This window comes from Brassica napus, chromosome C3, assembly GCF_020379485.1.
Source record: "Brassica napus cultivar Da-Ae chromosome C3, Da-Ae, whole genome shotgun sequence".
Lineage (NCBI taxonomy): Eukaryota > Viridiplantae > Streptophyta > Magnoliopsida > Brassicales > Brassicaceae > Brassica > Brassica napus.
This window is the reverse complement of record NC_063446.1, coordinates 22311008-22335025: the sequence shown is the minus strand read 5'-3', so window position 1 is coordinate 22335025 and position 24018 is coordinate 22311008. Positions and strand designations below refer to the sequence as shown.

Here is a 24018-nt window from a genome sequence, read left to right as displayed (position 1 = left end):
TGTTCCACTATCTGGTATGCATATTTCACGAATCCGTTTCTTGGATTTTGCTCCATTAGTATTTTGATCCATTTCTGAAATTATCATAAACATTAAATAAAAGTGAAACGTGAAATTTATTCATTGATTATATAAAGAAAACACACAATAATTATACAAATATTGTTGTTAAAACAACATTATTCTTTGAAAACATAATTATTATACATTACAAATGAGGACTATTCAGCAGTCTTATTAGAAACATTTCCGTACTCTTCAAGAGTATTCTAGTCCAGCTCATTTGCGAAATCAGAGGATTCAAGGTATGAGGTCCCTTCAACGTTTTCCGTGAGGTTCACCTCTTTAGCCTTTCCTTTTATGGATTCTTGATATAACTTGCACAAATGTGGGGGAGTACGACAGGTACGGGACCAATGTCCTTTACATCCACATCTGTAACATACAGTCTCACTTTTCTTTGTGGTATCCTCTTCGGTTTCTTTGCCTTTATGAGGTTGTTCAGATCTAACCCATTTGTTAGATCTAATACTTTTAGGATAGTAAGGCTTTCCACGTTTGTTGTTGAAACGCCGACCACGACCTCGATTGGTATGGTTTCTCCTTCCCGAATATTCTACCGCCGTAGCATTCACTTCGGGAAATGCCTTGGCTCCCGTGGGTCGGGAATTATGGTTTTTGATTAGTAACTCATCGTTCTTTTCAGCCAACATGAGTGTTACCATCAATTCAGAAAATTTGGTGTACCCACATTTTCTGTAAATTCGGGATAAGACGTTGTGTTCTTTGTGGAAGGTATTGTATGTCTTGTCAAGCATTTCTGCTTCGGTGACAGGGTTACCACAATATTTTAATTGTGCAACTATCCTCAAGATAGTGGAATTGTAATCTCTAACCCTTTGGAAATCCTGAAACCTCAGGGTTTTCCACTCTTCAAGAGCGTGAGGGAGATTGATTTCCTTTTGATTATCGAATCTGTCTTTCAAGGCTAGCCATAGTACAGCTGGGTCCTCAACGTCTCCATAGTCGTGAGTTAGATTCTCATCTAAGTGCTTCTTCAGGAAGATTATCGCCTCGGCTATATGCTCGGGTGGCGATTTGTTACCGACTTTTATAGCTTCAGATATCTTTTTTATTACAAGATAAGGTTTCACATTTGTGACCCATCTGACATAGTTTTCGCCGGTTACTTTTAGAGCCGGGAACTGAAGTTTCTCGATGTTTGCCATTTGTATTTCTAAAACACAAAATAGTAATTTTATTAGAACTTCATAATTTAAAAACCGTTTACATTAATCATACAAGCAATTACAAGGAGAAGCGATGTAAATAAAATTAAACCGATATTCATCTTAAATTCACTCGGAGTAAATTCTCCAACGAATGAACCATAAATAGAAACACAAATAAAAATGGCACATAAAAACAAAAGTGCGCGAATCATCTTTCTTGAAATGAAAAAACGGAGGAGAGCGATTTGAAATTTTTGAGAGAAGATGAAATGTTTTGGATGATGAAAATGAGTTGTATTTATAGATAAAAATTACTGTTCATGACCGTTGGAGAAAGGGGAAATTTTTGAAAAATTTTCTTTGTGACCGTTGGGGTTAAATCGAGTGCACCAAAAATTAGTCTGAAAATATCGTATTAAACGGTCAATCAAATCTATAAAATTTCATAAAAGTGAAAAATTATGACAATGAAATATTTATGTTATATGACAACAAATCATGCGACGGCTCAGCCGATCAATGCAGAATAATAAATAAATTATACGGCGGCTCGGCCGACCAATTAATAATAAACAGGATATAAGGCGGCTCGGCCGACCAATTAATAATAAACAGAATATAAGGTGGCTCAGCCGACCAATAAATAATAAACAGGATATAAGGCGGCTCGGCCGACCAATAAATAATAAACAGGATATAAGGCGGCTCGGCCGACCAATAAATAAATTAAATTACTAGTAAATAATATAGGCGGTATTCCGGCCATTATAACATGATATAAATAATAATAGAGGCGGTATACCGACCATTATAACAGGGTATAAATGATACAAATAAATTTTACCAAATCGCAGAGTGATCGTGCTGATAACGTGTTATGAAATAACTTATAATTTATAGTATCGGGAATTTTAAATAAGAGTAGAATTCAATACCCGTAGGAAGCAAATAACACTTAATATGAGAGAAAGAGTTTATTATAAGGAAGAAGAAGAAGATGTAATTGTGTACAAAAGAGTGAGATGAGTGATGGTATTTATAGTGAGCAACAATACATAAAATATCAAAGATGGTGCTTGATTTGGTAAATGAGTGGGTGATCATAGTGTTTGATGAGTAGATGATCATAGTGCTTGATGAGTAGATGATCATAGTGCTTGAGTTGGTAAAGGAGTGGAGGATCATTTCAAAGTTTATCTTATAACCCAGATAGATTTCTTGCAAAATGTAGATGTACACATTCTCGTCAACTAACAATAAAATATCAAACTGAAAGTTAATGCTTATTATATCACAAAATGGGTTAGATATAAATTAGTAATTTGAGTTTAAGAACAGTATTTATGTTCATGATTGAATTTCTTATTCGTCTTATTATATTTGATATAAACCAATAAACAACCACATTTTGTCCTAACTTACTTTTACTCTTTTGGAATTGTTGTGTGAAATAGTCTCCTTTGTAAATTTGATCCCTAAAATATCATTTTGGTTTCTTTGCACATGCAATTATTTAATATGTTTAATAATTTATGATCAGAATCCACTCATATATCAAATATTCTGCTCATTAAGGTCTATACTTGTTTCTAATTCATTGAGAAAATTTAAGATTGTGACTTTTCTACGATCTGAATTGAAAAAAGGATTGGAAGTTTTTGAATATGTTTAATGTCCACCATCTCTGGACTCACACACCCTCTTTTGGAATAGGCGCATTATGAGAAATGACGTGGGTTGACACTAGTCTTGATGTAACACTTCACGAAACGAAGGTGATTGAAATATTCTGATTTTTTGGAAAATACGGCGGTGCATAAGGAAAACTTATAAAAATATTTTTGAGTACTAAACGTGATTAGGTAGGAACTTAGCAAGAAGTAATTTACAATATAACAACGAAGAAAAAAATGGTAAAAATACCAAGTGGTGGTTTACAAGGTCTGCAGACAATCGATTCGAATTTATCGTTATGGTCCCATTAGATGAAAGTGAGATCCATAGACCGAGAGAAAACGGTAAGGTCTGCATGCAGATAACTGATTGTTATGGTCCCTTAACAAATATCAAAGTTTGGAAAATATGCATTGAATCACTGTTTTTTGTTCTTACATAGGAAAAGATTGATGCTAAAAACCATAACTTTTTTCCCTAAAATAATGAGAGGGGTTATTTTCTCAAGGTCACAAAGTTTGATATCAAAGGATTTTATTGAGCTGAATTACCCTGCATCATTAAAGAGGAAATGTTTACTTTCATTTTCCTCACTTTATTTTTTACTAATCACACGAAAATCCCAATATGATTAAAAATCTAAAACAATAAATATGCAAAAAAATTATAAATACAAATATATCTAATCTGAAAGTAATTAACTGGAAAAATTCATATGGATCGTTATTGATTTTTAATTTTTGTCTAATTGCTTGAGCTTAAACATTACAAAATTCATATTCCTGATAACGTTGTGAGAGTAGCTTTGAGACGTCCCTAGAGATGGGTTTACCAATTATGTAGCTCAACTGCTAACTTTTGATGATTCTATTTTAAAACAGTTATTTGATTCTCTTACAAAGGGAAAGAAAGAGTTTATATATTTTATATAATTACAACTCAAGTATCAAATACAACTCAAGTATTTGATACAGAAAGTATTTGCAAATGGACGAGACCCAAAACATATATTTCATGAAAGGAGAAATAAATCATTAGTCTATAAACGAAATGCCTAAAAAAGCTTGGTCATATTGGAGTTTTTGGTCGTTCAATTTGAAAGAGACAAGTCTCGGAATTTTGATACATATTAATTGAATTCAGGCGCATCAAAGAAAGCAATACCTTTTTTTGTAACACGAAACAAAAGCGTATGACGTAACTATGTATATATATATATATATATATATAATTAATTAGAAAATTATTAATAAAGTAGTTTTGCATGATCGAGCCAATGCTTTCAAATAAGATAAATATCAGTAGGTGGGTTAATGGACAAGGCACATAGTGTTCCTTTATAATTGTAGCCTTTATTAACCTTTGTTTTTGTCAACTTCTGTTGCATTAAAGGCCTTTATTACTAACTTTGATAGTTAAGTAGTTTTTCTCTCTCTCTCTTTTCTAACCCTACTAGTAATATCTTAATTCTTAATTTAGCTCAGTGCGAAAATTTTATCATTATTTTATTTGAAATTCTTTTGGAAAATTATAGCTTTCAAATAAGCAAATTTTGTGGTAGTTCGATTAAAAAATAAAATAGTTATGCATAAAAACATTAATAACTGATTAGAGTTAAAGACATACTTATGTAATTCGTCGTTAGAATACTTTCTAAATATGTTTATTTTACTAGAATAGCCATTCGACGTCAAAAAAAAAATGTTTATTTTACTAGAATTTAAAGATAATGTAAATTTTGAAACGTGTAAATAAGAATAAGATATGATGATAATTTTGTAGTAATATACAATACTAGATAACATATTTTATTTTAATAACAATAAAAATTAATAAATAAAAACATATGTTTTTACCTACTTTAATTCAATGATATTCTAAATATGGTAAAAAAATTCCGTTTATCATATGTTTATCTGCTCGAACATATCCAACTTTTAAACAGTTAGAGATTAAATAAATGTCAATAAACATAAGTTGACGATTTGATATTTAGATTGCTTATTTATTTTAATAATTTTCTGGTCAAACTAAGAGCCATAAAACCTTAAGTTCTGATTCCAATTTTTTATAGACCAAATGTTTTTATGGACTTGGCGCTCTACTAGAGTCATATCAAACGATTTTCCTTGTGTAAGACGTTCTAATAGAATAAGATGTACGCCATCAGATGCTTAACTCTTCGCTTAGTACAATGTTATTTGTTCCAGATTTAAATCTTTTAAGATTTTTTTTTAAAAGCTTATTCCCAAAAAATTATTCTAAATAGAGTTAGACGCTATTTATATTAAATTTTCTTTGGTATAATATATAATGTGGAACTTAGATTGTGTATTTATCCTAACACATGAAGAATAAGATAAAAAAAAAGGTTTAGACAAAAAAAATAAAGATAAAAAAGGTTGTTAATTGCAAGAAACTATAGACAATTACGTACTGAATGTTAGCCACCTTAATAGATTCATATTCTCTTACATTGTTTACATTCAAAAATATATATTAACTCGTGTTTCCAAAAAAAAAATATATACATTAACTCTGTTTGGTGATTTGTTTTCCTTTATCCACTGATGACTTTTATTTTAGTTGTCGTTTTAGGTTTATCCTCACAGACTAAAAAAACATATAATTTTGTATATTTCTAAAATAAAAACACAATTACCTATACACCTAATCCTATTTCAACCAATGGAAAAATAAAGTGGAAAATTTTATTAATAAATTTTACATTGAAACTTTAGAACGACACTTATTTTGAAACAAATTTTTTTCCTACAACGACAATTAAATCGAACGGAGGGAGTAGATGATTTGAACATTCTTATCTCCTCTTTAAATTATCTTTGCAAACTCGTAAAATATTTACGATAGAGTTGGCACGAAGGAGGGAAAAAGAATTCACTAATAAATATAAAGAACAAATGATTATTGCTTTACAAAATATTTCAATTTCAATTTTAATTCAAAGATAGTATGCTTTTTCTTTTTTTTTTCTGCCAACTGATATTGTTTTTCTTTCTCGTCACTATCCACCAATCCTCTGAGAAAATGAGCAGCGATTTCTAGAGTTTGGTTTCCAACTTTTTATAGAATATCTTTGTAAAAAAAACTAAATATAGATATTTTACAATATCAGCTTCTATTATTTACAAAGACTATTGGTTATCTAGTTTGAATTTAACAAAAGAGCCATGCATTATTATAAGTTAATTATTAGAAAGTTAGACATGGTTATATAAGAAAATTATAGATAGCAGGTTCGAGGCTGACTTAACAGTTATCGGTCCTAGGACAAAAAATTTTTTTTTTTACCTTCTAAAATTTATATTCAGATAATGTTTAAAATATTTTTAAATTTAATCAGTAATATTTTATATATTTTATGATGAAAATAAAACTATCAAGATATCAGCCCTTTTCAATTTTATTTATTATATTTATGATTTTTATATAAAAATATTGATTTATAAAAAAAATTAGACCCCTTAACTATTAATATACAGGGAGACACGGACTTGGATCCGTGGCCGATGCACCGCTTATCCTCCCTACTCAACCGGTCCCGAGTAGGTTACCTACGGAATATCATTTATCAAAAAGTAAACTCTGGATATTGGAAAGAGTCAAGGAGAGTCGTGAAAATACACTCTTTATGTTTTACAAAAAGTGTCATTTTAGCATTTTTATTACATTAAAAGTGAAATTTTAAAAATTTGATGTAATTTATATTTACTTTAAATTCAATATTTATTATAAAATACATTAATTTTATAAATAATTTTATTTATCTCAAATAATATTAGTTAAATATATGTAACTAGTGTAAACGTAAATATATATTTTTACTAGTGGTGTGCCGGCGCGATCGCCGGATTCATATGTGTTATTATGAAAGAAGTTGCAATTTATTTTATAGTCTTAGTGAAGAGATTATGTTCAGAAATTTGATGTTGTAACTATGTTGAAGAGAGTGATCTTTTCTGATTTTTCGGAGATCTCCTTGTGGTTCCTTTGCCTTTAAATTCAACTGGCATCTTCACCATTATTTCTGAAAATCGCAATAGTTGAGTAATCAAGAATCAAGAGGTCGCATCAGAATTGTGTAGTGAAAGAATGTAGGAGATACCTAACTGCTGGCTTTTGCAATTACACTGCATTTACAATGTGAGCTAATCATTCAGTTGGGAGGTGTATAGGCACCCTGCAACGGTTAGAGGTTCATTTGTAAGGTTGTAGCTTCTTAAATCTATTTTTTTTTTGTTAATTTTTAGCAGTTTGTTATTTATAAACTTGCCTTCTAAGCGTAAAGGATGTGGCAACATAGGTTACATAAGCTCTGCAATGTGTCTAATCTTTTATCAGGTGTGCAAGTGTTCATAATTTTCTGTGATGGTAACTTCTTAATTCTATTATTTTGTGTTAATTATTATCAGTTTGTTACTTATAAATTTCCCTCCAAAACGTTGTATATGTGGCAATCTTAAACCAAAGTGATATAAGCTCTGCTCTTTTTTTAATCTTCTATAAGCTGTGCAAGTGTTCATTAGCTCTGTAGTTTGTCTAATCTTATATGAGTTATCCAAGTGTTCATAATTTTCTATGATGGTATCTTCATAATTCTATTAATTTATTTTAATTATTATCATTTTGTTACTTTTAATCTTGTCCTCTAAAACGTCGAAGATATTGCAATATATGTGATATAAGCTCTGCACTTTGTTTAATCTCCTATAAGCTGTGCAAGTGTTCATTATTTTATATGAAATATAAGGATGCATGAGAACAGACTTTAAAGATAGACGCTAGGTGGATGTTTTGTGTCTAAATAAGATAAGCATTAATAAATAATAATGAGAACAACAACCACACTGTATTAAACATTTAAAAACAAAAGAGAAATAGTTTTAAATGAAAAGGAAAAGATAGTAAAGCATAATTTTGAAAAAAAAAAGAAGCTATGGTTGCTTAAGTTTTGTAGTGGACTCATTCCACACGGGATTTCTCAGCGACTTGTTCTTTGCTCGATGGTGCACGCTTTGCTGTAGAAGCATCATTGCAAGTCTTGCCAACTTTGGCATCTATTCCTGGTGCAATAACTTCAGGCAGCGCTTATTCAGGGATCTTTGCGCCTTCCTATTGATAATGTTACGAACACAGATATTATATAATGCAAGCAGCACAAATTCAGTAACTTCATATTAAGATAAGGAACAAACAGTTATAACAAAGGCTGGCATCGGTGCAAGATCTCGCTCAGTTATAACAAACAGTAACTTCAAATTAAGATAAGGAAGACCCGGAGCAGCCAATATAACACCAACCGTCATCATGCTGGATACCAGTCACTTTAGCCGTGCAGAGAAACTCAATTATCTGTCAAGTCTAGAAGAAGTTAACAAAGTCGAAAATTAATCTCAAGTTATCCAAATTTTTAGTGGACAAGACTCAACCTGAGTATCAGCCGTGACTATAAATTGATTAAGCTCAGCAGCGGTAAGTGGCTCAATCTTCTGTGCATGAACAACCTTTGATGAGGACGCTTTCTGGTCTGCTCCATGACCTCGCAAGCTGAAAGTTAATGAGCATGATATACAGTCAAACAAAGGCGAAACCTAAGTTCAATATATTTAAATTAGGATGTTAGGACATGTACTTGCCTGTCAAACACATCTTTTCATGCGGCAGTCTCAGAGTCAAAATAGAGATGTGTGGCATAAGTAGCATTCAGAAATAACCGGCCTGCCAAAACATATGGGTTTAGTTAACAAAACGTCAGTCCAAAACAAACAGTGTATGGCATGCATTTCACTGATACACTTAGATGAAAAAATCATAAATAGACTCCAAAATTGACAAAAAAAAATTTAGAACACTAATCAGGAAGAACTCCATAACAGATTTAGCCGATAACACTTTTTACAGTAATCAAAGGAAAGATCAGACAAATCCATAAACGAAAGAAGGAGATTTTAAAAATCATGGGGCATTGTCTTTCACAAGCTATTGTTTTTCATAACCTCGTAATTACTGTCGTGGAATAGAGGGAGGGCCACACTCCTCTCCTCTCGTAATTCTTCGTAGGCTCACTTACCAAGCTATTGTTTTTCATCTGTGGAAGCAGCGCAATAACGTCATTCACAACAAAATATCCCTCTCCACAGCTGAGGTATTCCGGCTTATCGACAAAGACATCCGGACTGTAATCACTGCCAAGAAGAAAAGGAAACATTTCAGCTCCCTTATGTCTCTTTGGCTTAGATAAAGATTCTCTTTTGGTCTTTTCTGTAGTTCCACTATGTTCTTCACCTTTTTTGCCATGGTGGTGCTGTAATGATTTTGTAAATCTAACTCCTTCATCAATATGAATATTAACCTTTTAGCAAAAAAAAAAAAAAACCATCGGAGTACAAATACAAAAAAAACAGATACTCACTTATCCCCAACTATCTAAGGATTTACGCTTGTAGCAAGCACAATTTTGGGTTCTTTCCCGTAGCTCTCAAATTTGCTATGAAACGCAAGAGCCATATAGAGTCAAACATACTAACACAAACGTTATCACCACTGCAAAGAAACAATGATATCGAGTCAGACAGGAGTATACGTTAGATTATCTATTATACCCATTGGAGATTAGGAAAGAAAGTACCTTTTTAGACACAGTGTAAGCATTACACACTGTGCCCCCGGTATACGATCGGTGATTGTACTCCGGATTGCATTTAGCTCACCAATCATCTCTGAAAAAATGAGTTCATGAGATTAAACTAGCACATGATACGACAAAACCCAACTAAACAAACCTCCGCAGTGAGACGCTTTCTGACATCTCTTGCCTCCCAAAATCTCAGCAAACGAACCTCCGCAGTGTTGGAGCATCGCCCAGCTTTCAAATCTGCAAGGAGGGTAAAGGAATTCGCCATCGCAGTGATCAGTAAGTGAAAAGACTATTCTTCTGGATCTCGTCGAATCCGTGCTGCTCATCGATAGAAGTGGAGATATTTATAGTATAAGCTTTTCTCGGTTACTCTGGGAAAGGGATGAGGTAAAGTGAACGATGAAGAGTATCAATGCGGCCGGCAGGCGTTACGGAAAGGTGACCGTCGGGTCGGACGGGAAGAAGACGACTTAATGGGCCGGGAATGTCTGTAAGCCTTAACCAAATTCTGCAAGTTGGGTAATACGTAAATGATTCTATAACTGGGCCATTACATTTCATGAGCCCAAACCCATTTTCGTAAAAAACCTCAATAAATCAGAACGCGACAAGTGTCATAAAACCCATTAAGGAGAGAAAAAAATCTACTTTATTAATATAGATAGATTATTTTCTTATTATGTAAAAAGTTCTAGTGAGTATTATTAAAGGAAGTTTACTAAAACGACACAAATTAATTGTTTTGGTACTGGAATGACTCATATTTTTTGAAAATTATTAGAATGTTTTTCTGGTATAAATTGCACTTGTCCATATTACCTAAGTACCGTTAATATTTGATTGACATCAGATTTATTTGCAAAAAAAAATAATCTATCGAGTAATAAGTCTGTTTACAAAATATGTATAGAAAAAGAAATCTACCGTTAAAGTAGTGTCAAACTTTCTTAGAAACGCCAGCTTTGTTTGCACGACAGAGTTAATTGTCCTATCTGGATAGAAAACCAATTTTTAAAAATATGTCAATGAGGTAGCAAATTTGTTAAAAACTGTTAGATTTTTGTGTTCAACTTATTTTCTTATGTACCGATTTATTTTCTTATGTTAGAATTATTTTCTTACGACAGAGTTATATATCCGACTTAAAATTGTTGGTAGACTTTTTATTTATATGGTGGCAGATTTCTTTAATTCATGCTGTGACAGATTTATTGACAAAAATATGGGTTTATGTAAATCAAATTTAATTTAATGTTCAATTTCGATCCGGTTTACATTCGTTTTGAATCTGGTTTATTTTTAGGTTAATTAATATCATAATTTGGTAAATTTTAGAAAATGTCATCAACTCTTTCATCTTTTTTCTTCCTTATCAATTTGTCCTTTTTATGGTGTTGCAAACCTTATTGCTTGGAGAAATATGGATCACATTATTCTCGTCTGCGTCTGCAAAAGGTTGAAATTTGACTTTTTTTTAATGATCTCACGATGTAGTCCGAGTGGTATTGAGAAAGAAAGTTCCAAACCTTTCTTTTATTTTGTCTGATGAGTAAATCATATAATAATATATTAATGTATATACATACATATATATATATATATATCAGAAAATGAAAAAAAAAAAAAACCATAAACTATAACTGATTCATAATATTCATTTGTTTTCAACATAAAATTTATACATTTTTATGATAAAGGATGTTTCCTGTAAACTATAACTGATTCATAATATTCATTTTGATAGATAACCGCTATAGGCCGACTAGCCTAGAAAATTGGGGCCAAATTGGGCTGGTGATTGAAATAAAAGCCTACGATGCGTATATACAAGTGGTGAATTACCAAATTTAATGTTATCTTCTTTAAATCTATATTATTAAAATAAAAGTACTCATTTACTTCATTAATTAAACTTTCTTTTTTTTCTTGTCTTTTTCAGTTGCATTTATAAAATATCATAAAACGAATAAAACTGCCTAATTTATTAATTGTCTTTTCAGTTACATTAATGAAATATGCTTAAATGAATTTAAACTTTTTATTTTATAGTTTGTATTTTTCAGTTACCTTAATAAAATATCCTTAAATAAATTTGGACATAATGTCATTTAATCTACCAAAAAACTCATGAGTTATCCCTACGTGCATAATTTTAATAATGGAGATTTTTAAAAACGTGCATCATTAAAATATTACCTAAAACATGCAGAACTAATATATATGCATCAATAAAACTAGAATTTGACTCACACAATTGTACGGATAATATTTTCAGTTGATTAAATTTAAAAATAATTATTTATTCAAAAAATATTTAAGAATGGCTATGTTTTTAAAAATTACATGGTATTATTTTCTCATAACTCATTTGTCATTTGATAAATTGTTAGAAAAAAAATTTTAGCATAATATAACTCAGTTGTCAGTTGCTAAATTTATGGTTTTTATTTATATTTTTTATTATTTAATTATAATATTTTCATTTTATATTTGAAAGATAAATGAATTTTATTTCAAACAATATTTTTGTAAATGTATTTTTTTAAAAATAATCAATTAAAATTGTTATTATCATTGAATATCATTATTTTTGACATAATTTGAGTTTTCGTTTACATAAAAACTTATCATATTTTAGGATAATTTTAATTTAAAATATAATTTTCATATTTTTCAAAAAAATTCTAAAACTATTTTTTAAATATTTTGTTATAATTGTTTAAAAAATATTGAGTTGCATTTCAAATAAAAAGGTAAATATATTAAAAATATTCTTATTAAAATATGTAAAATTTAATATAGTTTTAAAGAAATGGTCAAAATAAAAAAAAATTACACATAAAATAATCATGATTTTTGTTAACTGGGCGGATCATTATTTATATGATATCGCACACGAAAGAAAAAAAATTCTGTTTTTAAAATTATCTAATTAACTCTATACTCATTTTTTATATATTTTATATGATATCACACATTCGTAAAAATATAGATAGTTTAAGATGCAAAAAAAATTATTTACTTAATGAATATAATATGAACGAATATTACAAATACATCATTTAATAAAATAAATAATTAAAAACTGAAAATTCATTCAGGGTCTAGTAGTGATCGAGGTGAATGCACATAATGCTCCATTAAATTAACGGTTTCTATAATCAAACCACATAATAAGAACGATCTTTCTCTAACATATTTTGTCTTACTAGCTTAAACAAAAGAAACTTCAACATGCAATCAGGGCCGGCTCAATCCAAACCGGGGCCCTTGGCCAATATTTTTTTTCTTTCAAATAACAACTATTTTATTTTTTAAATAGTATTTTAGTTTGAAAAAAAAACAAAATAATTTAAGACTGTTAATAATCTAAATTTCTTTTTTTGTCAATCATGATTAATTAAGCATTGTGGGCTAGATTAAATTGTAGTACAAGTTAAATTTACAAAGCCCAACAAATTGGCCCACTTAAATATAAAGATACATATCAAGGCCTACGTGTAAGTTAGTCAGCATATTTGTTAGTCAGCATATTTGATGAAACAAGACATTCAACTATTCCCTATGTAAGACACATTTTCTCTCCACCGCCGATGGAGTGCTTAAACTTGAACCTCCTTTGGGTGCTTTCCGCCATCAACCGTGAATACTCATCTAGAGAGGTCCTGATTCACCGGAGATTTAACCTGAGGTTACTTAAATCAGCTTGAAAAAGATCCCTTGTTGGATTAAAGAAACCTTCGAATCTAATCTTCCTTCCATCATAGAATCTAAAGAAAAAGATCCCTTGTTTTTCTTATTCTCTGAGTATATATACTCATCTATTCATTAATAAAACTTACAACTTTGATTCTAAACATACAATTTGTCATGGTATTAGAGCAAGAACAAAACTAAATCAGAAACATTCATTCTCAAAACTGTTTCTGCAAAACAATCGCAGACACACAGTTCTTATTCCTAAACTCTTTGTTTCTCGAAATTTGAAATGAAGATCATTCCAACAACTTCAGCGATCAACAAACAACAACGATGTCGATCAGTCCAGCAACTGATGACCCGAAGTACAAAACCATCTCTCCATATGACAACCATCTCTCCATATGACTTATCATCTAATGATAATCCCGGAGCAGTGATTTTACAACCACTCCTCAACGGATTAAATTACGATGAATGGACTATAAACTTTCGTATGGCTATTAGCTCACGAAAGAAGTTTGGGGTTAAAATCAACTTTTGAGTCATATTTAGCAAATTCTTCTTTCGATTGAATGTATTAAAAAAGTGGTTGTCAACTTAAGGTATTTTAAACAATCCACTCTATTAAAATAGAGCCACTCTTAAAAATCAACTATAAAAAATTTATAGTTGAACAATGTATTTAGAAACTTCACAAAGTAACCTAAATATATTCATATATTAATTTTATAATAAATGAAAATAAGATTAATATCAAAATAAAAGATTGAGAAAAGATCGGGAAATTGCCAAAAATACCACATTCATAGTACCACTATTCATGTTTATACTAACCATTTTTACCCTCACTTTTAATGAAAGGTAAAAAATATTTATAACCCCACGGTTAACTAATTTAGACTTAGGTTTAGAGTTGAGGATGGGGTAGGATTTTTGGATTGTGAAATTTAAGATTCTAATAAATATATAAATAAATACTTAAAAAAACTTTAATTTTTTTTAAAAAATAGTTTCAAAAATAAATTTCAATGTTCAAAAAGAATTTTGAAAAAAAAACAAATCCGAAACAATTAAAAAAATTTATAAAAAATTTCAAATTTGAAAAGTATAATTTGAAAACATTAAAAAAAAATTATTTTTTATTTTTATTTTTTATTTATTTTAATAATTATTTCTTATATATATAAAGAATAAGCGTATAAAATTCTTTTACCACTTAATGAAGAAAGTATTTTTGGAGATGTCTCTAGTGGTTGTAAACATGAAAATTCTCCGAAAAGATTTCTATCTAGATCCTAACAGATTCTATATTTTTGTGTATTAAAAATTTTGCAATGAAATAATATTGCCCAAATCTGTTAAAATTATAATATTGTATAAAAATAAAAATATTTTTTTCCAGGATTTTTCATACAATGGTAATAATAAAACACCAAACTTAAATATAATATATAAATAAAACAATTCGGTAATAACTGTATTAACTAATTTAATTTAACATATTTAAACAAAACATAAATATATCTTAACAACTATAGTATTAACTAATTTAATGTAGTTACATATCAACATTTTGAAAATTATAAATTTTCAAGAAAAATTTCGGTTAAAATTAGTAATAATTCATATAAAAATAATTAATGTTTTGAATTAAGGGAAAATTTCATGTTTATCACTTTCATTGTACTAGTATTCATCTTTACCACCATTAAATGACATTTTTAAAAATACTTTCTTCATTAAGTTGCAAAAGACTCATATACCCTTATTCCTATATATGTATAATATATAATTATTTAAATAAAAATTATTTTTTTTTATTTTTTTATACTTTTTCAAATTATGTTTTCGAATTATACTTTTTCAAAGTCGAACTTTTTTTATAAATTTTTATTTTGAATTTATTTTTTTCGAATTTTTTTTTCAAAATTTCTTTTTGAAAATCAAAAATTATTTTTGAAACTATTTTTTAAATTTTTTTTTAAAAAAATTGAAGTATTTATTTATATATTTATTAAAATCCTAAATTTCTTTTTCCAAAAACTTTACTCCACCCCTCAACTCTAAACTTTAGTCTACCCTAGAGGTGTAAATATATTTTACTATTCATTAAAAGTAAGGGTAAAAGTGGTTAGTGTAAACATGAAAAGTGGTATTATGCATGTGGAATTTGGACTATTTCCTTTGGAGAATTTCATGTTTACAACTATCATGGTTCAATTATTCATCCTTACCACCACTAAATAGACATTTTCAAAAATACATTCTTTATTAAGTGGCAAAAGACTCTTTAGCATATTTTGCAAATAAAGAAAATAAAAAGAAATAAAAAATATATTTTTATATTTTCGAGTTATATTTTTTCAAATTCGAATTTTTTTATAATTTTATTTTTGTTTTGACTTTTTTGAAAAACTTTTTTTCAAAATTGTTTTTTTTTTGAAAATCAAAAATTATGTTTGAAACAATTTTTTTTTAAAAAATAATATTTTCGTAAGGATTTATCTATATATTTATTAGAATCCTAAATTTCACATTCCAAAAACCCTATCCCACCCTTCAACTCTAAACCCTAAGAGCATCTCCAAAAGAAACTCTATAACTCCAAATGTGGAGTTTTTTGCTCTCCAAAAAGAAATTTCAAAACTTCAAATTTGAAGTTTTGAAGAGTAAAACTCCAAATATAGAGTTTCACTTTTCAAAACTTCAAATTTGAAGTTTCATCTTTTTATTTGCATTTTGGTCCTTACAGTTATATATCATATTTATAATTCTTAAATATTTTTTTGTTTATTGTTTTAATCCTTAAAACTTTTATATCTCATAAATATTTCAAATTTGTTTTATAAATTTAAGTTTTACACATGAAATTAAATTTTTAAAACAAGATTTATAATATTTTAAAACCAGAATTAAACAACAAGAATATTACAAAAAACCATGATAAAACTTATTAAAAAGACACATGAAGACATAATTATTACTCAAATTTAAATATTATAACAACACTAATAGTCTGGTAAATTTGCTCCAGAATCTCTCAAATCTCCAAAATATTGTCCAAACAAATTTTCTGTAACCGAAGATGATTGTTGTTGTTGCTCTTGACGCTTTTTTCGTACGATTCTTTCTTGTTCAGATCGAATGTATTCAAGAATATTAACATCATCGATAGAAGCTAAGTTTTTTAGCAATATTTTATTTTCTTTTTTTACTTCTTTAAAAGCTAACTTTTTTGCTTCATTTTGCAGTCGTAATTCAACCTTCTCACGACCTTTTTTCCTGCTTGTTGCACTTTCGTTTAAAAGATCAAGGATTTTTTCGTTTGATGATATCAAACTATCAGTGGGTATATTATGAGGATATCTGTTTTCAACAATTTTTGGCTCTTAATCTACAAATAAAAAATAAAGAGAATCATTTCTTACTTCGAAATGTACTAGTTGATTATATATGGGAGCATTATGGAAATAATTTTATGGAATAACGTAATATTTGCTTGCAGTTTAATATTTAATTATGTACTTTTATTTATAATTTTATATTTTAGTGTAAGATTTTTTAATTAATATTTCTGTAATATTTATATATATGTACTAGTTTTTTATAGAAGTTTTATGAATTTACATCAACTATGACAAATATAAGGACCATAGCGTAAAATATAAATAATTTTGAAGTTAGGTTTGAAGTTTTACTTTTGGAGAAGAACACATTGAAACTTCAAATATAGAGTTTTGGAAACTTCAAAATAGAGTTCTTTTTTGGAGATGCTCTAAGTCTAGATTAGCTAACCCTAAGTGTGTAAATATGTCTTTTACCCTTATTTAAAAGTGAAAATAAAACTGATTAGCGTAAACATGAAAAATGATAGTATAAATGTGGTGTTTGTGACAATTTCTCTTGAATTAAACTTCTTAATATACTGTCACATTTATTAAATAAACAAAGAAACAAAACATGTGGCTAATATATGAATAATATAATTTTATTGAAATAAAACCCACCCAAAATAAAATTTTCAAACTTCTATTCATACAAAAAACTAAAATGATATAAAACATATATATGCGCGGACGCCTGGATTTAACTCTAGTTTCTATTATAATATACATATTATATAATTGTTTTAAGTAATACATATTAAGAAAATAACCTTTTAATCTAAAAATGTCATTTAAATCATAAATTACAAAGTATTTTATCACTTACAGAATAATTATAAAATATGAGTGTTACGCATTTTCTGATAAAGTTAAAACTAATTTAATATATTAAAACATAAAAAAATTCATTAACACATTTTGCATTTTACACTACTAGAAAACATAAGTTTAACGAGGGCGGTTTTTCTCGTGAGTTCGTCGTAAAATAGGCTTTACGAGGAATTAGGGAGAAAACACGTTATATCGTTACTCGTTCGTCGTAACACATATTTCCTTGCCAATTCGTCGTAACTTAGCGAGAAAAATATTTCGTCGTAAAGTAAGTACATCATTTCGTCGTAAGACCACATAAATATTTCACGTAAGGAGGTCGCTATATTCCTCGTAAATACCTCGAAACGTGTTCCTCGTAAACTACACGTAAATATCTCGAAAGTGTTTCTTCGTAAAGTACACGTAACTACCACGAAAGTATTTCCTCGTAAAATACTCTTTTATCTTTCCTCGTCATTTCCTCGTAAACGTTTCCTCGTAAAATACTCGTTTATTTTTTTCTAGTCATTTCCTCGTAAAGTTTCCACATAAATAGGTCGTAAATTAGCTACGAATTTACTTCATTTTTTTATTTTACAGAAATAAAAAATATAATTAAAAAAATAATTAAAATTATTTAACTTATTAATAATAAAATTATAATTTAAAATAAAAATCAATACGAAAAAAAAAAACTAAGAGTCGTTCATCGCCTGGTAGAATTCCTCACTCCTCCTCGCAACATCCGCCTCGTTATGTGTGTCGGATGACTCGCCTAGAATGGGATGTTGTTGTCGCATGTTCCTCAACATGGACTCCCATTCCGGATTTGTGGCCGCTATATCGTCCAAGAAGCCCTCGACTCCCCCCATACGAGTTTTTGTCGAGGCCAACTCGTTAAGCAGCGGAGTGACTTCATCATCCCTTCGCTGACCATAAGACGATGTCGCTCTCGGAACATCGTTGACGGAACCAATCCCCAACGTCCGTCCCTTTTTTTTAGGGACAACCTTAAAAACAAAAAATAAATATTGTTAGTAAAAATTTAAAGTTAAATTAAATGAATAATAAAAAATTAAAATTTTAGAAAATTTACCTCCTCGTAAATCTTATCCACTTCAAGTGTGGATAAGGAGACGGGTAATCCGTCGGTAGACTGATGGGTCAGCTGGGTCTGGCGGTCTTCAACCCGAGCAACCACGTCGTTGTAAATTTGCTCGGACTTGCCATCTACAAATACGCCCGCCTTGTTCTTGTGGGTTCTCTAGTAAAGTTCCATAAGAGACGGGAGATGTCCCGTCTCTTTGGCCTAAAAAACATTTAACAAAGTTAGAATAAAAATATATATATTAAAAAATTATTTAATAAAATATTTAATTACCATTTCCATACGGACACCGGCGGGGGGTTTTTGGTCCGTAGTGTGAAGCATTGGCCCGTTCCCGTGCTCATCGACCGTGTTACAGGAGTTAGAGCAAGACTGGGCAATTCTAATGGAATCAGGAAGACGCCAATAATGGATGAGACCATCCCACACATCCGTGGTGAGCTCAGCGGGTTTGCCACGCTCATACCCCTTCACGATCTAGTCACCCTTCCAGTTGGAGACTGTGTCCAACAAGCGAACTTTCGCCTTCGCGTAAAACGCTTTCCTCACCCTTTCAGTGATCCCCAATGCCCAATGATATTCAGTGGAAAAAATTAAATAAATAATTAGTTTTTTTAAAAGAAATATATATAAATCATGAAAAAATTTAAGTATATATAATTAATTAATAGAAACTTACAGCATAAATTTTGAACCACGTCTTTCTGACGTAGTAAGGCGTCTTACTCCAGTTCGGATGTGGTATGGAGAAGTAACCTTTGATCATGTCGGTTACGTCTGATGCAAGACATCCGTCAACCCCCCACCTGTAAAAAAACAAATTTAAAATATAAATTATTATTTAATGTTGTAAAAGAATTTTAAACGAATTAAAAAAAATTAATGTAACTACCACAAAGTTTCGTCCGGTCGGTCGGGGTCGATGACTGGTAAACCTTCTCTGCCTGGCAGACGGAGAATGTCTTCGACACTGTACTGCGAGTAAGGAGCACTCGCAGGCACCATCAAATCGGGATGAACATCGGCGGACATCGGATGAGCCATCGGAGGAGGCACAGGAGGAGGCATCGTCGGAGGAGCCATCGGAGGAGGCATAGGAGGAACCGATGGTGCACTAGAAGAAGGCGACCAAGAGACTCTCTGAGAAGGCTGAGTCTCGGGGACAGTCTCCGGACCCAAAGAACCGGGAGCTGAAGAAGAACCGGGAGCTGAAGATGACGATGGGTCTAAACGACTACCAGGCTCACCGAACATCTGTCTGTAATGGGAAGTAAGTCTGTTCTTTCGAATCGTCTGGAAAAAAATTTAATTTTTAAAATAAACATCAACATTATAATTCCCTACAGTATTCACCTAATCAACACTAACTAACATAAAACCCGTAAACCTATCTAAATTCCCTATACTAACCACCTAATCTATTCTAAACTAATCAAATTAGAGAGGTATTAGAGAGTCTTACCATTGCTACGAAATAGAAAGAAAGTGGAGAGGAAAGAAAGAGTGAGCGCTCAGGAGTATATATAAGATTACTTATCCTCGTTATTTCCTCGTACAGTTACGAGGAATTACAAAGGCCCGTGTTTAGCTTTACGAGGAATTACAAAGGCCCGTGTTTTATTGTACGAGGAAGTAGCGAGGAATTACAAAGGCCCGCGTTTAGCTTTACGAGCGTTTTACGACGATTAAAATTACGTGGAATTTACGAGTCAACATTTTACGAGGAATTAGCGAGCCCCGCTTTTCTATAAATACCCGCAACTTTCCTTCTCAAACCACACACAAACTCACAAATCACACACAAACTCACAAATCACACCCTATCTCAAATCACACAACTCAGCAAAATGCTTTTCAAATTAGAAATTTTTGAAAAAAAAGGAAGAGAAGAAAGATATTGGAACACATGTGGGCTAGTGTTGGGGTCAAAATCGGTCACGAAGGAATCAATGTCTGAAAGTCCGTAAAAATCAGCATGAACGTTTTTACGAAAAATAAATCTTCGGAAAAGATTTATTCTTACGAAGAGCCCTGCGGAAGAAACACGAGACATCAGAGAAAAGCCCAAAAAAGGTCGCACGGTCTCTACGTAGCGACCCAGCTCGAGCCAAGCTCGGTCGCCACGTAGCGACCGAAAACACGTTCCGCTCGGTCGCTACGTAGCGACCGAGCGTCCGTCCCGCCCGGTCGCTACGTAGCGACCGAGCACACGTCGCGCTCAGTCGCTACATAGCGACCGAGCGTGCGTTCCGTTCGGTCACTACGTAACGACCGAGCTTTTCCGAAACGCCGATACGACACGAATCCATGCATTCTCGTCTACCCTTCGATGCTGTCTCCCGAAGACCGTCACGAACCCATTTCATGTTTTCCGCCATTCGAAGTCATCAATCAAACTTTACGATAAAAACCGCGGAAAGTTCGTTTTTACGAAAGAAGTCGTAATAAACGCTTCAAGTCGAAAGACGGCCCAAAGGGACCTAAGGCATGACTCGAAGCCCACCTTACAATTTCTTAACCAGCAGTCCGTAAACCGTGGGACGGTTTACGCTTGGTTCGCAAAGAAAGATAAATGTCAAGTTTCCGCAGATAAATACGAAATTTTGAAGATAATTACGAAGATCGGGGAAAATGTAATATCTCCATTTTTAGGCTATGGCGCCTTAAGGGCAGAAGGGGAAAAGCGTAAACCGACCTAGGAGCGAGTATATAAAGAGTCCTAGGCGAGAGGCATGAGGGGTACTTTTTGAGAGAAAACTTAGCACTTAGGGCAATTAGGCAACTTTCCGTTTTTGTTATTCGAGCTGCGACTCAATTAGGTTTAACCGTCTTAGGGTTGTTATAACTAGGAATCTCACCGACAGCTCTCGAGCCCAGGCTTATACCTTGTTGTAAACGCTCATACGCAAATTCGGAATAAGACTTCTCTTTGCTCTCTTTTACGATTTATATAATTTATCGTTGTTATCTAGTGTTCTGATTGCTTAGCGTGTGGTATTAGCAGATACCCGGGACCTCTAGAAAACTAGGGTTCTCCTACTTTCCTAATTTAAACAGAAATCGACAGTGCGAATTTTGGTTCTCACAGCTAGACTTACGTAAGTCTCGCCACATGTGATTCCAGTATCTTTCTTCTCTTCTCTTCTTTTTTCTAGTTTTTATTTTACAAGGAATTAGCAAGGCCAGCTTTTTTTTTTGTTACAAGGTATTTACGACGATTTGCGCTTACGTGGAATTAACGATCCCCGCTTTCTTTTTTTTTTCTTCGTCTTTATTTCCTCGTTGGCTTACGAGTGCTTTACGACGATTTCTTCTTACGTGGAATTAACGAGCTCCGCGTTCTTTATTTTTATATTTCGTCGTAATATCCACGTTAATTTACGAGGAATTAACGAGTATTATGTTTAAATCCCTAAAATCCAAAACCCCAAACCCCATCTTCCTTATCTTCTACTTCATATATTCCAAACCCCAAACTCATCTACCCTTTAAACTCAATATATTCATTCACCTTAATCTATTCTTTCCATTCCAAACTCCATTCTTAACTTATTATCTCAATATCTTATTTATAAAACAAACTCCCACATTACCTTACACAAAATCAAATACATCAATCCGATACATCGACATTCTCGTCATCACTAGAAACATCATCATTTTCATTAAACTCGTCTTCAACAGCTTCCTATGTGGCATCGTCGGTAAGATCTTCGTATTCGTGATTATGCGGATCAATGAGAAGGATGTCATCAATTTCTTATTCAGGTTCCTCGACTTCATTTATCTGTTCTTCATGCAAAGGTGGTTCTTCTCCACTGATGATTCGTCCTCGAGGTGTAACTTTCATCACGGCTAACCAATTTATACCCGAATCTCTCAGCCGAGGGTGTGGAAGGAAGCTAACTTGATCTGCTTGTGACGCTAAGATGAAAGGCTCAAATTTGTTGTACATTCGTCCACCGTTGACAGCAACTACACCGAATTTGTTAAATCGAACACCTCTGTTGACGACGGGGTCGGACCATTCACATTTGAAGAGGACGCATTTCAGCTTCAATATCCCTGGGAATTCGACTTCAATAATCTCCGTCAAGATCCCGTAGAAATCTGTTTTCCCTTTCACACATATTCCATAGTTACTGGTCGCCCGCTGTATACCATACTCATATGTGTGAAAAGTATAGCCTCGTGTGAAATACATCTGTGATGTGGTGACCTTTACAAGTGGAGATTGAATTACTTCGTGTAACCACTTAGGATAATCTGCATCGTCGTCATAATCAACCTGCAAAAATAAAGAGAACGTTGAAATACAGATCATGTATGAAAAAAGAGTTTGAGTTAATTAATACATGAGTGTTGATCTTTCCTTTTGTCTACGTTACTTGTGGATATAACAGGAAATGTTTCTTCGACTTGAGAAACAAATAGGCTGTAAAATCACATTTTATATGAATGAATCTCTCGCAATTATATAATTTATACTTATATGTGTTTAGAAGTGTCCATATATGTTACATTTCAAAATAACGCATCAATGGATCCTCGCAATTGAGTAGAATATAGGTGTGTGCACTATGAGCGTCTTGTTCACTCGACCACCAAACCTCTTTTGACTTCCCTTCGAGTCGTCCAATCTGGCTAAAGAGATCTGGAACACCAGAAACTTCATATGTTGGCGCAACACCACCATCATCATATCTTCTTGGAGCTTTTCTCCGGGTACGTACTTTTGACGCAAAGTAGTACGATGTGAAGTGAGAAACTTCTTCCGTCAAACTTCCAGCAATTATAGAACCTTCAACTTTGGCGAGGTTCCTTGCTTTTTCCTTCAAATATTTCATGGCTCGCTCATACTGATACATCCATCCGTAATGTACAGGTCCACGAAGCAACACCTCATATGGGAGGTGGACAGCTAGATGCTCCATGACGACAAAAAATCCGGGAGGAAATATCTTCTCCAAGTTGCACAATAAGATGGGAATGTTCTCCTGAAGCTGTTCCACAACTTCTTCTTTAAGAGTGTGTGTGCTCAGATCCCTGAAAAATGCTCCAATGCCTTTTATATTCCAAAAAAATTAAACACATTGTTAGTCATATATTATTTTGCAAACTACACCGTTATAAAATTATTGTGCTATAAAACACTACCTGCAAGTGCTTCATGTACGTTTGTTGGAAGTAGCTCCGCAAATGCAAAGGGCAGTAGTCGTTGCATAAAGACATGACAATCATGACTCTTCATCCCAGAGAACTTTTGACCCTTTTCAACACATCTAGAGAGATTTGAAACATACCCATCGGAGAACTTCATTTCTGATGCCACCCAGTTGAACAACACCGACTTTTTTTCTGAAGACAATCTGAATATCGAAACTGGAACTTGTCCATTGCTTTTTATATGTAAATCGCTTCTTGAACAAATATCCGACAAGTCCA

At 31.8% G+C, this 24018-nt stretch overlaps 2 protein-coding genes and 1 long non-coding RNA gene across 9 annotated transcripts; all 3 read right to left on the bottom strand.

Annotated features, from left to right (window-relative positions):
• Positions 1–269: 269 nt before the first annotated feature.
• Positions 270–1425, bottom strand: LOC125583324. The gene has a single exon (XM_048749987.1). It carries the CDS (start codon positions 1227–1229, stop codon positions 270–272), a length of 960 nt encoding a protein of 319 aa, XP_048605944.1. The 5' UTR covers positions 1230–1425.
• A 6294-nt stretch (positions 1426–7719) lies between these two features.
• On the bottom strand, positions 7720–8477 carry LOC106388781. Its single transcript, XR_001277920.3, has 3 exons — positions 8357–8477; positions 8123–8279; positions 7720–8039 (listed from the first exon to the last, which is right to left on the bottom strand). It is a non-coding gene; the product is annotated as an uncharacterized LOC106388781 (long non-coding RNA).
• Positions 8478–8557: 80 nt separating this feature from the next.
• On the bottom strand, positions 8558–10320 carry LOC106388780. 7 transcript variants are annotated; one of them, XR_002656948.2, is made up of 6 exons: positions 9710–10311; positions 9556–9646; positions 9340–9470; positions 9213–9250; positions 8924–9112; positions 8558–8645 (listed from the first exon to the last, which is right to left on the bottom strand). XR_002656948.2 is itself a non-coding variant. In XM_048749985.1 (4 exons), exons 1-3 carry the CDS (start codon positions 9888–9890, stop codon positions 9362–9364), a joined length of 381 nt encoding a protein of 126 aa, XP_048605942.1. In that variant the 5' UTR covers positions 9891–10228; the 3' UTR covers positions 8652–9257; positions 9340–9361. The 7 variants fall into 7 exon arrangements, 2 of the variants coding, with proteins under 2 accessions (XP_048605942.1, XP_048605943.1); XR_001277919.3 differs by having other exon boundaries at positions 9213–9257; positions 9710–10253; XR_007320322.1 differs by having other exon boundaries at positions 8560–8645; positions 8998–9112; positions 9213–9257; positions 9710–10290.
• Between the last annotated feature and the right edge of the window lie 13698 nt (positions 10321–24018).

Bases quoted from the DNA above. Each gene is read 5' to 3' on its own strand.
- LOC125583324 (XM_048749987.1), bottom strand. From the start codon at position 1,229: ATGGCAAACATCGAGAAACTTCAGTTCCCGGCTCTAAAAGTAACCGGC.
- LOC106388780 (XM_048749985.1), bottom strand. From the start codon at position 9,890: ATGAGCAGCACGGATTCGACGAGATCCAGAAGAATAGTCTTTTCACTT. The intron at 9,647-9,709 runs GTTTGTTTAGTT...TCATTTTTTCAG, and splicing joins GAAAGCGTCTCACTGCGGAG to AGATGATTGGTGAGCTAAAT. The intron at 9,471-9,555 runs GTACTTTCTTTC...GTTTCTTTGCAG, and splicing joins CTTACACTGTGTCTAAAAAG to TGGTGATAACGTTTGTGTTA.